This window comes from Thamnophis elegans, chromosome Z, assembly GCF_009769535.1.
Source record: "Thamnophis elegans isolate rThaEle1 chromosome Z, rThaEle1.pri, whole genome shotgun sequence".
NCBI lineage: Eukaryota > Metazoa > Chordata > Lepidosauria > Squamata > Colubridae > Thamnophis > Thamnophis elegans.
Window position 1 is genome coordinate 94,913,950 of NC_045558.1, and position 13,720 is coordinate 94,927,669.

Consider the following 13,720-nt stretch of genomic DNA (forward strand, 5'->3'; position numbering starts at 1 on the left):
GTTGTGATTTACTTATTGAACAACCCATGCTTGGCTAAAGTTTAAACAGCATACTAACCATAACTCATAAATAAACCACACTGGTTTGGTTCATTCAATCAATCTACTAGCCTGAGGATATCATGAAGAAGAAAAAATAATGATGTGTCTAAACCCAAATCTCCTTAATATCAAGCATCCCTCATTGGACTCCACACATTGTTCTCCCAATTACTTCCCCATAGTCTACAATCAACAAGATATGGAAGGTAGGGTTGGGATGGGGGAAGAAGAAGCCTTCCCTTTTGCAGAATGTACTGGTGAGCTCTGAATTGCTAATTTGGGATCCAGGTTTACACAGTCTTCCCCCCCCCCCACTCCTCTGACTAAGAGAGGACATTTGGTTTCTCCTGCTGCACGTTTTTCAGACAAGAAATTTGTAATTCTTCTCCAAACAAGCTTGACCTTCACTGTTTCCACTTATTCAAACTGCTCACTCTAAGACTAACAGCCCCTTGCTAAGATTCTAAAATAACTTTTTGCCATGATTTGTGCCCAGTTCTCTAAGCCTGGACTTATTGTGATACTCTGTACCACAAAGTACCTCTGCTGTAAATAAAGGGCTTGCATAGCATGATAGCTTTTAAACATGTGCTGGTGCTGTGCTGAAGGATCGCTTAGGGATCTCCTCCATAGCAACTGCCTCCTTCGTCATCACTATGGCAATGCAAGTCTAGGTCACTGATGCTCTCCCTCTCCCTCTTCTTCCATTTCTTTGTTTTTTTTCATTCACACATTCAAAACAAAGTTCATGTGCATGATGTATGTCTATGTGGAGTACAGAGGCTTATAATATCAAATGTACAACGTTGACTTATAGAATACCTAACCCAGTAAAAAACAAACTGAAGGAACAGGATGCTCAAAAATCTACTTCCCTCTATTTTTCTCACTTGACCTCATTTTAAAACAGCTATGTTGGGCTTATCTGAAACTCAGCATATTCCTGCTTTCATTCATCAAACAGATGAATGGAGCAAGATTGGAGAATTTGTGGCCCTTTAAAGATTAAAGAATTGGTGGCCCCTTAAAAGAAGGCTGTTGGTCTCCAATCCTTACCAGTCCCAACCAACATAGCCAGGAATATAGGCTGATGGGAGGTGAAGTCTGGAGGACTACAGCTGCTCCCCTCTCATGAACCAATGAGACAAAATTCCATTAAAATTGCTGAATTAGTTGCCATCAGCAGCAGAGCTCATTTGATATTTTTCCAATAAATTAGATTTCTTATTCTTTTACTTGTAATCTTTTAAAATAACCATAGGCAGGATTTAAATTAACTTTTGAGGGTCAAGTGATTAATTGATTTTTTCAGTACTTGTCCATATTTCCTGATTTTAACATTGCTCTCTGTTCAAAATGTTTAGAATAGGTCAGGTTACAATTTGTTATTATTCTATTTATTTGATTTTAGTCCTATCCACAACGTTGCATTCTTTTATCCCTTGTCTCTGCCTTCATAAACAAAGACCTTCTTAGGGTGAACCAGGCAATTTCTATTCCAGAGCCAGGGCTAAATGTAAATTGAAATATGTTTCTCCTATTTGCTTTATAAATGCTTTGATAGATGCTTCACTTCTGTCCTTCCAGACACTCAGCAGATGGAGAATTGCTATAGCAACCTCATTGCTTCCCTGTGCAATAGAAGGAATGTTTTCTGTTTATTTTTTATTTGCTAAGGCAAGAAACTGACAAAGCAGCTGAAACAGACAAACATGAACAACAAAAATATTGTAGTGGAGAAGTGCAAATGCTGTTTCTTTGATCTCAGAGGGTGAGGGTGTATACAACCATCATCACTTATCAAAAAAAAATAAGTGTCTGAATCATACAAAGCAGTACTATAATGCAATTTAACTGGGTTTGACTGAGCATCACTATGGATTGCAAATCCTGATTTACAGTTTTGTGTTACACACAAACAAAACCACAGGCTTGCTTAATGGTTTGCTTAGTGAATTAGGTGAACCAACTTTCTGTGCACATTCATATCTTCTAACAACAAGTAACATTAAACCAAGATGTTAGTATATTTTGACAAGCGGGCATTCTCCAAAATCAGAAATAGATAATTTTGTTCTGCTCTGATTATCATATAGGATATATTTGTTGCTTGTTTAGCAAGTGCTCAAGAAAATATCAATCTCATCTTCCCCATAAGACAACAATGATGTTGGTGAATTTTACAATGGCAACATTATTTTAGATGGGTGAGGAGATAAAAGCTATTATAACACTGTAAATATTTTACACTCCAGTTTGGACATGACCGAGAATAAAGTTATCTCAGCTGGAAAAAAAAAAAAGGTAAATCTATAACTAGTTCATTGAAGGCTAATAAGTTACTTCAGAATAAATTATTGTTTCTGGAAGCACATTCCCATCAGTCCAATGTGTTTGTTATTGGGATTCTGAGCAAGCAAAGAAAAAACAACTAGTTCTTCTTTGTAGAGCTCTAAAATATGAAGTATTAGCTTTGCCCAAAGAGCTAGATAGAAGTTTTTCTTTCCTTATAGCTGAAGAATCTCTGCCACATAGTGTGAGCTTCCTCATATTTTCGTGTGTGTGTGTGTGTGTGTATGCATATGTGTGTGTGTGTGTATATATATATGTATATGTATATGTATATGTATATATTAAAAAATGTATATACAGTGCAGGAAATATGCTACATACATTTTCTTTAGATATGAATTTACTATTTCCATGTAGGTTAATTCCCTATATCTCATATGTTGTTTTCTTAAGCTGATACATGTAATAAAAATGCTATCACTCTTTTAGATCATGCCCTTGTGATGTTTATAACAAAGTTTGATGAAATTTTTTAAAAAATATTTTAAGTGGTCCTTAAATACAGCTTCACAGAATGATATATATTAAATAAATACAGGAACTGGGTTATGTCATTTTGTGGGATACTGCCAAAGCATTCACCTAATCGATGACAATAACGTGACCTGGAAATCTAGATGTTCCAGAGCTCAACTGAATGGAGTTCCTCTGCATTAGACAAAATTCTGTAGTAACTTGTGTTATATAAATGACATCACTGGCCTTAAGTTTTATCATCTGAAACACAGAATCCTCACACTTTCAAGAATAACAGGAACCCAATCCTCACAAACATCTTTTAGAGCAAGGTTTCATTCTAAGTATTGATGTGACATCTGGAAATGCGAGCATCCTATTTGGATAAACCAATGGAAACTTGTCATAATACATGAGTGGCAAATTTATAATCAACTCACTGAAGCTTCTTCAAGCCACAGAATGCTGCTACTGCTTCAAAATTGTGATATTTTTCACCTTTCTAAGGTAGAAAACACATTAGAATTACAGCATGTCCTATAGCAAGCTTAACAAAGTTTCATCCTGAAAACCTTGAAACGTGTCTCCTCTCCAGCATAGTTTAGGAACTCAGCAGATAACTGTATTTGGCTTATCATCATGAATGACCCAACTCTTTGTTCATCATTTCAACATAGAATACTTTTTCCTCTGCCTCTGTTGCTTCAGTCATTTAGAACCTTCATATACTGAAGGGACAGTTGAGGGTGTGTCAAATCTTTCACCTTTCAATTTCCAGGCATTAGGGGGTCAAAGGTTGTAACATGTCTTGGTGATTATAAATATTTTTTGATTACTTTAATATAATTTAGATGTGCTTGGTAAGTAACTACATAAATATAATAACTTTCTTTTTGTTTGTTTCATTTGAAGGGTTTCATTTCATAGATCCAAATTTTATAGTTATTTAAGAATTATTGCTGTTCAGTCAGAGCGACTTTCTCCCATGTCCATAAATAGAGGATTACAGTCCATATTCCCAACTACCATCTGCTGCAGCTTTATTTTCAGACCACTTTATGAAAAGAGACCTAGGAGTATGTTTTAGGCCAGGGCTGTCAAATTCCTGGCCTGTGGGCCAGATGGGCCACATGCTGGCCACGCCCTACACCCAGTTTAGCGAAGGAGGGGAAGTCCCAATACATCAAATGATGCCACCTTGACAATGTGAGTTTGACACCCTTGCTTTAGATAGTGTTCCCAAATACAAAAACCAACTTTTGATTTTCAGTAGGGATTTTTCTCAAGCACATTATTACTTCACATCGGAAAAAGTATGGACTTATAGTTGCAAAAAGAAATGTAGTGTATGGGGAAAAAACTGATTCCTCTTTAGAAGAAGTGGAAACAAGAGTAGGAAAATAAATTGTAGATTTACATCTTGGAAATGAAAAAGAAAGGATACAATAAATGTCTCATCATTTTATTTTCCCCCGAACTTTAGAGACTTTGACTTTTTGGCAATATTTTAAAAACAGGTGAGAAATAGAAAGGAAACAAATAAAAAGTTCAGCAAACAGATGGAGGAGCATAAAACCTCTACACCAAGGAAGAAATTACTGAAACCCAATTTCTTCCCCACACTGAAATTCCCCTTTTATTTCTTCTTCTTTGAGCTGCACATGTACAAGTGAAGAAAATGGCAACCTGGTAATAAAAAAGTTGTTGATAGGTGGAAAAGAAATCTCAGAAATATGTGAATTCTGAAATTAAAGTACATTATTAAGAAGAGTATTGTTTCCACCAGTGGGAAGTTCTGGGAGACTGGATATCCATACATTCTCAGCAATGGTTATGGTTATGGCTGTGGAATTCTGGGAGTGAAGACTATCCACCTAGAACTCATTGTTGTTGGGAAATGCTTTGAAAATATATTAAGCCATGGGCTTTCCACATTTTTGAGTTGAAGGGCTGTTTACCTGTCTTCGAGTCAACAGAAAACTAATCTAGGCTAACATTTTCAATCAGCGTAAAATTTGCTGTCCCGATGGTTGATCCTTTAATTTGGTCATCATTGCCTCTGTTTCAGCCACTGGGTTTGTGTTTGTTTGTTTATTTATTGAATTTATATTGCCGCCTATTCACCCAGAGCAACTTAAGGCAGCTTACAAAATACAAAACCACATTTAAAACAATAAAAACTAACAAAAAGAATCAAATAAATTAATATAGTACAACAAAAGCATCCCCCACCTTCCACCCATCCACTGCCCAGGTGACAGCAGATCACACGAGCCATTTAACAGGTTCCAACCCACTCTGGGTTCCCCAGGCCCACTAGCAGAACTAGGTCTTCAGTGCCTTCCGGAAGAGTGTTAGAGTCTAATTTCTTGGGAGACGGTGTTTCAGAGAGAGGGAGCCACCACGGAAAAGATCCTTCTTCTGGGTCCCACCAGGTATATCTCCCTCAGGGATGAGGCCCACAACATTCCCTATCTCCCCATTCTGATGGGTCGGGTAGATGTGACTGGCAAGAGATGATCCATTAGATAAACTTACTTCACTTTCCTTGAGGTGTCTTTGGAGAATGCTTGAAAAGGGTGGTGGGGATTAAAAACTATTATAGCTGAAAATAGTCTAAACTTGCTTGCTCAAGTTGGGCTGGGCTGATAGATTTTCAGGGAGTGTGATCAAAAAAGTCAAGGTGGTGGCCATGTTGTGTTGTACATAAAAAGCAGGTGGATCTTTAATCAGTGTTGTGACTGCCATCTTGACTTTTTTGACCACATCCTGCAGACGGCCCTGGAGGTGGAGCAATCTCATGGGGACATAGCAGAAAAACATTGCTAAGATTTGTTTGTGCCATGGCTAGGTGCAAGTGAGGAAAAGCTCCCCCGACTGAATTTAGAAATACCTTATGGCCAAGCATGAAGTTCATAATTTAAGAATATATATTTAAACAAGAGAACTCTTTAGTGTAATAGTAAAAGCACCAAGGAGTTCTAATATAAGCCATGGCAAATTATTTCACCAATGCAAGGAACTAGTCCATGCAGTTGACAGGATTCAAAACTGGGTGGAAGGCAAGTCAGAAAGACAGCAAACTGCAGTTTAGTATGACATCAACCCAAGTTTTTAATTTCTAAGTCATGAATTTAGTAGTTGTCCCCTGCCCATCTTCCTTTCAAGCATAATTCATGCTCTCTTTTTTGGTTGCTCTTACCTGCCTAACGAAGCTGTTTGACGTTGTGTCAGAAGAGGTGCTGCCATCAGAGCGTTTGAAGCGGTTCTTCCTTTTGCTATACTTCCCCTAGTTGGAAAAACATACAAAGGTCAATAGTAGCATGAATTCAGAAAAACATACACAAATAGGTAAAGTAGGTTACCAAAAGTGTGGATACAAATAATGCTGCAGTAAAGCTATACTCTAATCCAGCAGAGGGATAATATAGACCCCATCTTCAGATAGTTGAAAAATGTGTTCCATATTCTTTAACTCAATGTTTCTCAACTGTGGTAACTAAGTTGTGTGGATTTCAACTCCAAGAATTCCTCAGCGAGAATGCTAGAGTTCTTCAGAGAATGCATGCTGCAGGTGCCATTACATGCTGCAGAAAACATGTTGTTTCACCCAAATTTACTTGTTTTTGAACAAGACACAGTGACCTGATTCACAAATAACACTAAATCATGTCATGATTCACAAACCCCAATAGCATGGCAATCTCCTCACTAAACAAACTGTGCTATGTAAATGCTGTCACAAAGGTCTGTTACAATGCTACTACCTCTCTTGCATGTAAAGCAAAAATGCAAATCAGAAGCGCATTAAAAAAAAAATCAAATTTTTTGAAGTGTAAATACCTTAATGATGCGTGCCACCATTTCATTGCTTTTGTTTTGATACACACAAGTCAGGTCCCTAAATTCACACAAGTAAGCACTTCAACAAGGCACAAAATTTTGAGCCTAACAGTGTTGTTCCACATGCCAAGGCTTTGCAATAGATTGTAATTTGAAAAAGAACTATTGTAGAAAAACACATGCTTTTTTAGATGCATTATAGCAGGAATTCTACAACGGGAGAATCCTTTATTGGCTTGATTGGACTATAAAATTCTGTCACATATGCAACACATACAAAGGGTGGGACTTTGTTGTAAGGGTTGCAATTGCCATATTTACTTTTGTTCTTGTTGGTCAATAGAGTAGTTTAGGAAAAATTCCACCATGGTGCCTTCTTTAGGAAAAATTAGGAAGAATTGGCCCAATTATCATAACCAACATTCCTCACTTTTTTTCCAAGCTGAGAGAGAAACATTGATAGTTTATTGTTTTTCAAATTATATCAACCAGATACCTAATCCAGTTTAAGAGCTGTGAATTGTCAAGTGTCCATGCTCCTTAACCATGAGCCTTTTTTAAAATTCAGTCTGGATCATCCAAATCAAAGCTGATTTATCAAGGCTGTGGGAAAGCCTACTGAGAGGATCGTGAATAATTTTCTGAGCATTTGAAGATCAATATTACATTTTAGATGACATAATCCAATCAGAAGATTATTGAGCAGGGGGATTTAGTGCAATTTTCATTTAAGAAAATTAAGAAGTTCTACTAAAAGTAAAAAGAAAAAGTGGGCTCCTCTCCCTCCACCCATGTAACCATAAGCAGGAAGACACCTTGCTTAATTCAATATATTTGCTGGTTAGTGAATTCTTACTCTCGCTACAGTTATAACCTGTGGCTTTTTCTTTTCATAGCAAGCTAGCAACACCAAGTTCCTTTTTTAGGAGAGAGGATATCAATTTAAGCTTCTTTCCTTCACCTGCTTCTAAGAATCATGCCTCCGTCCATATCCCGAGGGAGAATGTTCCCTCCCCCATGAACCAACCCTTTGCACTGATCCTGAGAAGGGGGGAGGGGGAGTAGACCAGGAATGAGCCAGACACTTCACAAGCATGTCTCTAGAGAGAGAGATAGGACAGCTGGTTGAGGAGAAACCCATTGTTATTAGACCCCCCACAGACATGGTTCTCGTAGTTCTAAGGCCAAGCAGGGCAGGAAAAGAAGGCAGAGATGAGGCTGGTATTTTTAGGCTTTTCCTCTCCCTGTTCTAAATCAGGCACGTGCGTCACTCATAGCTGCAAGACGCAGTCAGGATCCAACACATGGAGGACCATGAAGAGCAGGACAAAAGAATTGCCAGAAGATGTTTTAGCTCCAAAGAGCCCACTACCACCTCACATATACTCAATCTAGCATGGCTTAGTAGGTTCATGAGGTGCATGAGGTTCATCTTGCAAAGGACCACATATTCATCCATCACAGAAAAATCTAAAATAGCATCTTACATTCCATTTGATTCTTTCTTTAAGTGAGAGCATTGGAGCTGCTACTTCCTTATCAACTTGATCTCTCTCTGTCTCTCTTCCTTCTCCTTCTGCTAAGATCTACCTTTATCTTGAAATGTTTTAAAACTCCTGATGTTCATAAGTGAGCACAAAAAAACCTGATATTTTCTATCATTGGGATCATATCAAAGGACACATGAAGCTCAACCTCGTCTTTTAAAACATTCTGCCACTGAGTTCTATTCTCTCATTATCCACATACATCATAATAAGGAGTACATTGGCATCTGCCAGTTCCCACTGCTTGTCTAGATTTATTAATATTCAAAATTTCTCTTCTCTCTTTTGCTCATCAAAACCATAAGGCACAGCAGTTTCTGAGAATCCCTTATTTCTAGTCCGGGCCAATAATTTATCCCTTTAAAAAGTGCTGGCAAATAAAAACACCACCCATTTTCCAATAATCCATCCAGTAAATATTGTTTGGGGAGCTCTTATAGCTAAAATTAGCAGCTAAACAAACATTAAGCAAAGTCAATATGGTGTCATTATGCTGTAACTATTAGGAACTCCTTGCTTGGAAAAGTTAAAACACAGGAGTATAAGATTATGGGAACAGTCTAACATCGAAAAGGATGAACAGTGCAATCAAATCATTTCCCCACAAATTAGGATATTTCATCCATGCATCTTGTTCTATCCTGAAAGATCAAAGATCATTTCCCCACAAATTAGAATATTTCATCCATGCATCTTGTTCTATCCTGAAAGATCAAAGATATTTCCATCATTCTGTCAATTCTTATCTATCTGAAACTTGTTCTTAGATTCATCAATTTCCTGGCTAAAGTAGCTGAAGAAGCGTAGGAGGGGAGAAAACCTTTATTACAAAGTTCCAGGGTTTTCTCCATAGCTAGATATATAATTAATTATCTTTTTTGAGACCCCTATAAATATTTTCCCACATCAACTGGGGAGATCATTACCAATCCTGAATCCATTAGTCTTGATTTCTATTCGAGTTTCTATTTGAGCCAGAGGAAACATCTGAACTTCAGTAGCAAACAATGGTGGTCATTTAATTCTCAGGTACTTTCCTGATCACAACTGGCTGGAAATTCTGACACATCTGGAAAGATGCACTAGTAATCAAAGGCTGATGCACTTCAAAAAGCCCTTCTTGGAATCAGCCTGAGGAGCTTCTTCTATTACCACCTTACTCTTAACAAATTTGTATGGAGATTGAGTATTGGGGATGGAAGGGAGAGGAAGTGCTAAGAAAACATGAAAAGGAACAAACACAAGATCTTGTATATCTTCCCCTCCTTGTGAAACTCAAGGACTCAGACAGGGCGATTCCCCACTTTCAGTCTGGTCGGAAAGTGCCGCCGCCCGCAGTTGGCTTTGGACAGGATCGCAAGGGAGAAGAAAAGGGCCTGAAGCTGAGCGACACTTCTCACCGGACCGACTGGCTAGCTAGCCCAAGCCCCCCATACCAGCCGTCCCTGCACCCCCTTTTGTCCTACTCAGTGGATTGCACCTTAGCACCAATCTCAAAGAGCCTGACATTCCTGGGTGGCCGGCAATTCAAGATCAGAGGCAGTAGAGACGATCAATAGAAACCGACAATGTGTCCTTCCACCCCATCCTCTTCCAGCAAAACATTTCTCTCAGTTACGTGCTAGATTTTTTGGGGGTGGGTGGGTTTAGAGGAAATAATTCAGCTCAGAATGTGGGTGCATCAACCCACGTTGAGTCTTGCAAGACCCCCCACCCCCCGGTCGCATCCATTGGATCTTTCTATTCCCTGTTTCTCCCGCCGCCGCCGCCGCGGTTCTTCTGATTTTCTCCCCGCCCCTCCTTTCCTTCGGACACGATCTCCACGTCCAAAGTTTCCCACATCACAACCAAGCTGTCCTCCGCCTAATGGACTGCAAGGCGTCCGACCGGTGCAGCCGACTGAAGAGCGGGCTGGCGGTTACGCACCTGGAGGCCAGGGTTGTCTAAGACCTCCATTTGGATGTCTTGGCTGGAGCTGTAAGGTGTGCGTGACATGCCGCTGTCCTGCACCATGGAGACGCCTGTGCTATCGGCTGAGCTCACGCCGGACTCATGGTGAAAGCCAGGGAAGATTGAGGTCGCCTTTCGCCTGCCCAAGGAGCTGACCACCAGCCTCCTCAAACCCGTAGCCTCGGCATGGCCCTCCTGACGGCTAAGATGAGCAAGCAGGCCCCCCTACGCGCGCGCCGCCGCCGCCGCCGCCGTGATGGATGAGCCCAGCGTTCCAATCATAGGGCATCGCCTACGAGCGCTTCCTGGCAACTGGCAAGGGCTGACTGCTGCCTTCAGCTCCCCAGGGGAAGAAGGGGTGGGTGTGGTTTTAGCCAAAGTGGGGCCGAGCAGATGGCGGGGAGGGGAGGGGAAGATGGAAGCTCCTGTCAATGGTCTCACATCTAGCTTAGCTTCCTGATGTTGAAAGAAATGTCCTTCTGAGTTCAGCTCCAAGTGGGGAAGAAGACACTGGAGACATGGAGGCTGCTTGGAAAGATGGTTTATTGTTGGACAGGGCCACATGGCTTGAGCCCTGACCAGAAAAGGTGATCACATGTTTCAATGTTGATGGAGAAGAAGAGAGAAGGGCTGAGGAAGGGGCTTGCTAGGCTTTTATACCCTGTTCAGTCCCACCTCTCTGTTTCCTGTTCCTGTGTAAGAAATGTATTCTGATTAGTTATCAGACTCCCATGGTGCCATGCAGGGGGCTACTCTCTAGGCTGTGATGAGTTCTCAGTTGCCTTGTGGTCAGTTGAGTAATATCCCTTCCCCCTACAGCTGCAGTGAGGAGAAGTCTTTATTATGTAAAGTGGGCTAGCCTGGCCATCTTAATGGCCCATTAGCTGGGGATGGGCAGAAAGCTATAGGCAACTATTGTCTTTTAAAACATGTTTCTTTTCACATCCAGAGAAATATTCTGCCTTTTCAATATTTCCTAGGATATTTCATTTTTCTGGGAGAGGGCTGGATGATAACTTCCTACACTGACAAAGATCCTCTAGAGTCCACCTGCTGCTGTCCCATCCTGGAAGCCACGATAGAAAGAAATTTGTCCAGTTTCCCATCCAGTTTATAGCTAGCTACCTTTCTCCTGTTTGTTTTGTCAATTCACCTTTAATATCTCCCTCAGTGATTTAGCATTAGGCTGGACACGACCATTTTGCTTCCAACTCAGTTCCCCCCCCCACTCTCTCTATCTTCTGATGAAAATCCTGCAGAATTTGGGTCATGCAGGAAGATTTCAGGTTGTAGCTGAGAGCCAAATCTGATTACCAGTCCTTTCTGGTATAGGAAGTTAAAACCCACCCCTCTCCTAGAAAATAAAATATTTTTAGAAATATAAAAAGGCAGAATATTTCTCCTAAAAAGAGAAGTAGAAACTCAGAGAGGCAGAAACTCTGACCCCCATCTTTGTCAATGGGCCCTTAAGGCCTGAGCTAAAGAAACATGTTTTTAGGCAGGAAACTTAATAGCTCCCCCCCCCTTTATTAATGGGCCATTAAGGCCGGAGCCAGCCTATTTTACATAACCAAGATCTACCCCATCTCATTGCCCTTCATTGCACCACCCACCAAGTTTCAACCAAACCTAGCACACAACCTACAAAGTTAGCTAAGACCCCCGAGCCTGGGAGTCTGACAACCAATCAGAATACATTTCTTACACAGGAACAGGAAACTGAGAGGTGAGGCCCCAGAGAGGGCATAAAACCCAGGGACTCTCAGCATCTCTGCCCTTTTTTGCTCAGGAATACCTGCCGTGTGGTTCTGCTCAAGAGCTCAAGCCATGTGATCCTGTTCAGGAACTCAAACCATGTTATCCTGTCCACCATTAAACTATCTTTCCAAGCAGCCTCCATGTTTCCAGTCTTTTTCCCCACTTGGAACTGAACCCAGAAGGACATTTCTTCCAACACTAGACTCTGAAATCAAGCAGGGTAAATACTGAATGGGAATACTGGGAAGTCAACCTACTACCTGGCAAAAGGCCACGGCAAAGCACTTCCATACAGTTGCCAAGAAAATGACTAGGAATTAAATTTTGTTCAAATGCATCATTAAACACTGATAATTTCTCTCTCACACACACACACACACCCCTTAGCTATAAGCATAGAATAGCAAACTTTACAGGCTGGAAAGTGGAAAGTTAGGGCCAATTCAGGGTTGCATTAATAACACAGAACCACAAATTAATGAACCACAGTTTTGTCTAAATTATTGAGTGAACCCAGACTGTATAGTTAGTTTATGGTATTGTACAAATCCACAAAATCCATTTGGTTAAAATAGCTATAAGTGATCATGTTGTTCAAACACAATCAGTAGTGTTACATGTTTAAGGTTTGTTCCAGGTGAATATTCATATAGATGCAGTCTAGTTGCTCCTATATTTTTTTCCCACACTAATGCCTTCCAGAAGTGTTGTGTCTTATTGTCTGGATAGTCAGCAACAGGTTAGCAACATTATCCTATATACATCAAGAGCAGAGGTGGTATTCAGCAGGTTATGACCAGTTCTGGAGAACCGGTAGCAGAAATTTGAGTAGTTCGGAGAACCAGTAAATGCCACCTCTGACTGGCCCTGCCCCCATCTTTTCTCTGCCTCCCTAGTCCCAGCTGATCAGGAGGAAATGGGAATTTTGCAGTAACCTTCCCCTGGAGTGGGGAGGCAATGGAGATTTTACAGTATCCCTGCCACACCCACCAAGCCATGCTCACCAAGCCACGCCCAGAACCAGTAGTAAAAAGAACTGAATCCCACCACTGAACAAGATGTCACTGTACCTCTCCACTATCTCACTTTATTCTTCTCCCTTGAGAAGCTTTGTAGTGCTTGGTTTAAGAAACATCCTCAAATCACTGAAACTACAAGATACAGGCTGATCCACCAATATACTAAGTCAGGGGTGTCCAAACTTGGGAACTTTAAGACTTGTGGACTTCAGCTCCCAGAATTCCCTAGCCAACATAGGAGTTGAGGTCCACAAATCTTAAAGCTCCCAAGTTTGGACACCTCTGTACTAAGCCACAGTTTGCTTAACTGAGGCCATTGAATAAGCATACCACATTTTGGCTTTGCAAATTTGCTCATAATATTAGTAAGTGCAACATTTTCTATCTTTTTAAAATCCCATTAGCCTGTTTCCACTATTGCTGCAATTACTTATTTCTTTTGCCAAGAAATATTCCTTGTTTCATTTAGAAACCCCGCTAACTGCATCTTGAAGCTGCCTTCTTAACCATTCTTTAAGGGCATCTCAGAACTCAGCCATGTAACTTTATGCTTATCTTATCCCTAGTTATCCAATGTTTTCCATCTTTTACCAATATGGTTTGCTTTATGAACAATTAGTTTTGCTTAAGAATTTGTTGGGGGAGATGATAGAACAGAGGCTAAGATCAGTTCAGTTCCTATAGTTGCTTTGGCCTGCTGTGGTCATCTGATGTGAAGCACCACTTAGACATTATGTGGGTTCTTTATCTGTT

General features: G+C 40.5%; 1 protein-coding gene across 1 annotated transcript in view; it reads right to left on the reverse strand.

Moving 5' to 3' along the window:
* The window catches only part of CACNB1 (calcium voltage-gated channel auxiliary subunit beta 1), a 53,659-nt gene extending 43,406 nt beyond the window's left edge, over positions 1 to 10,253 (reverse strand). The window contains exons 1-2 of the mRNA XM_032238271.1: positions 10,167 to 10,253; positions 6,053 to 6,139 (exon numbers count right to left, since the gene is read on the reverse strand). Of these exons, the coding sequence (XP_032094162.1) occupies positions 6,053 to 6,139; positions 10,167 to 10,253 (174 nt within the window). The remainder of the gene's footprint in view (positions 1 to 6,052; positions 6,140 to 10,166) is intronic.
* Between the last annotated feature and the right edge of the window lie 3,467 nt (positions 10,254 to 13,720).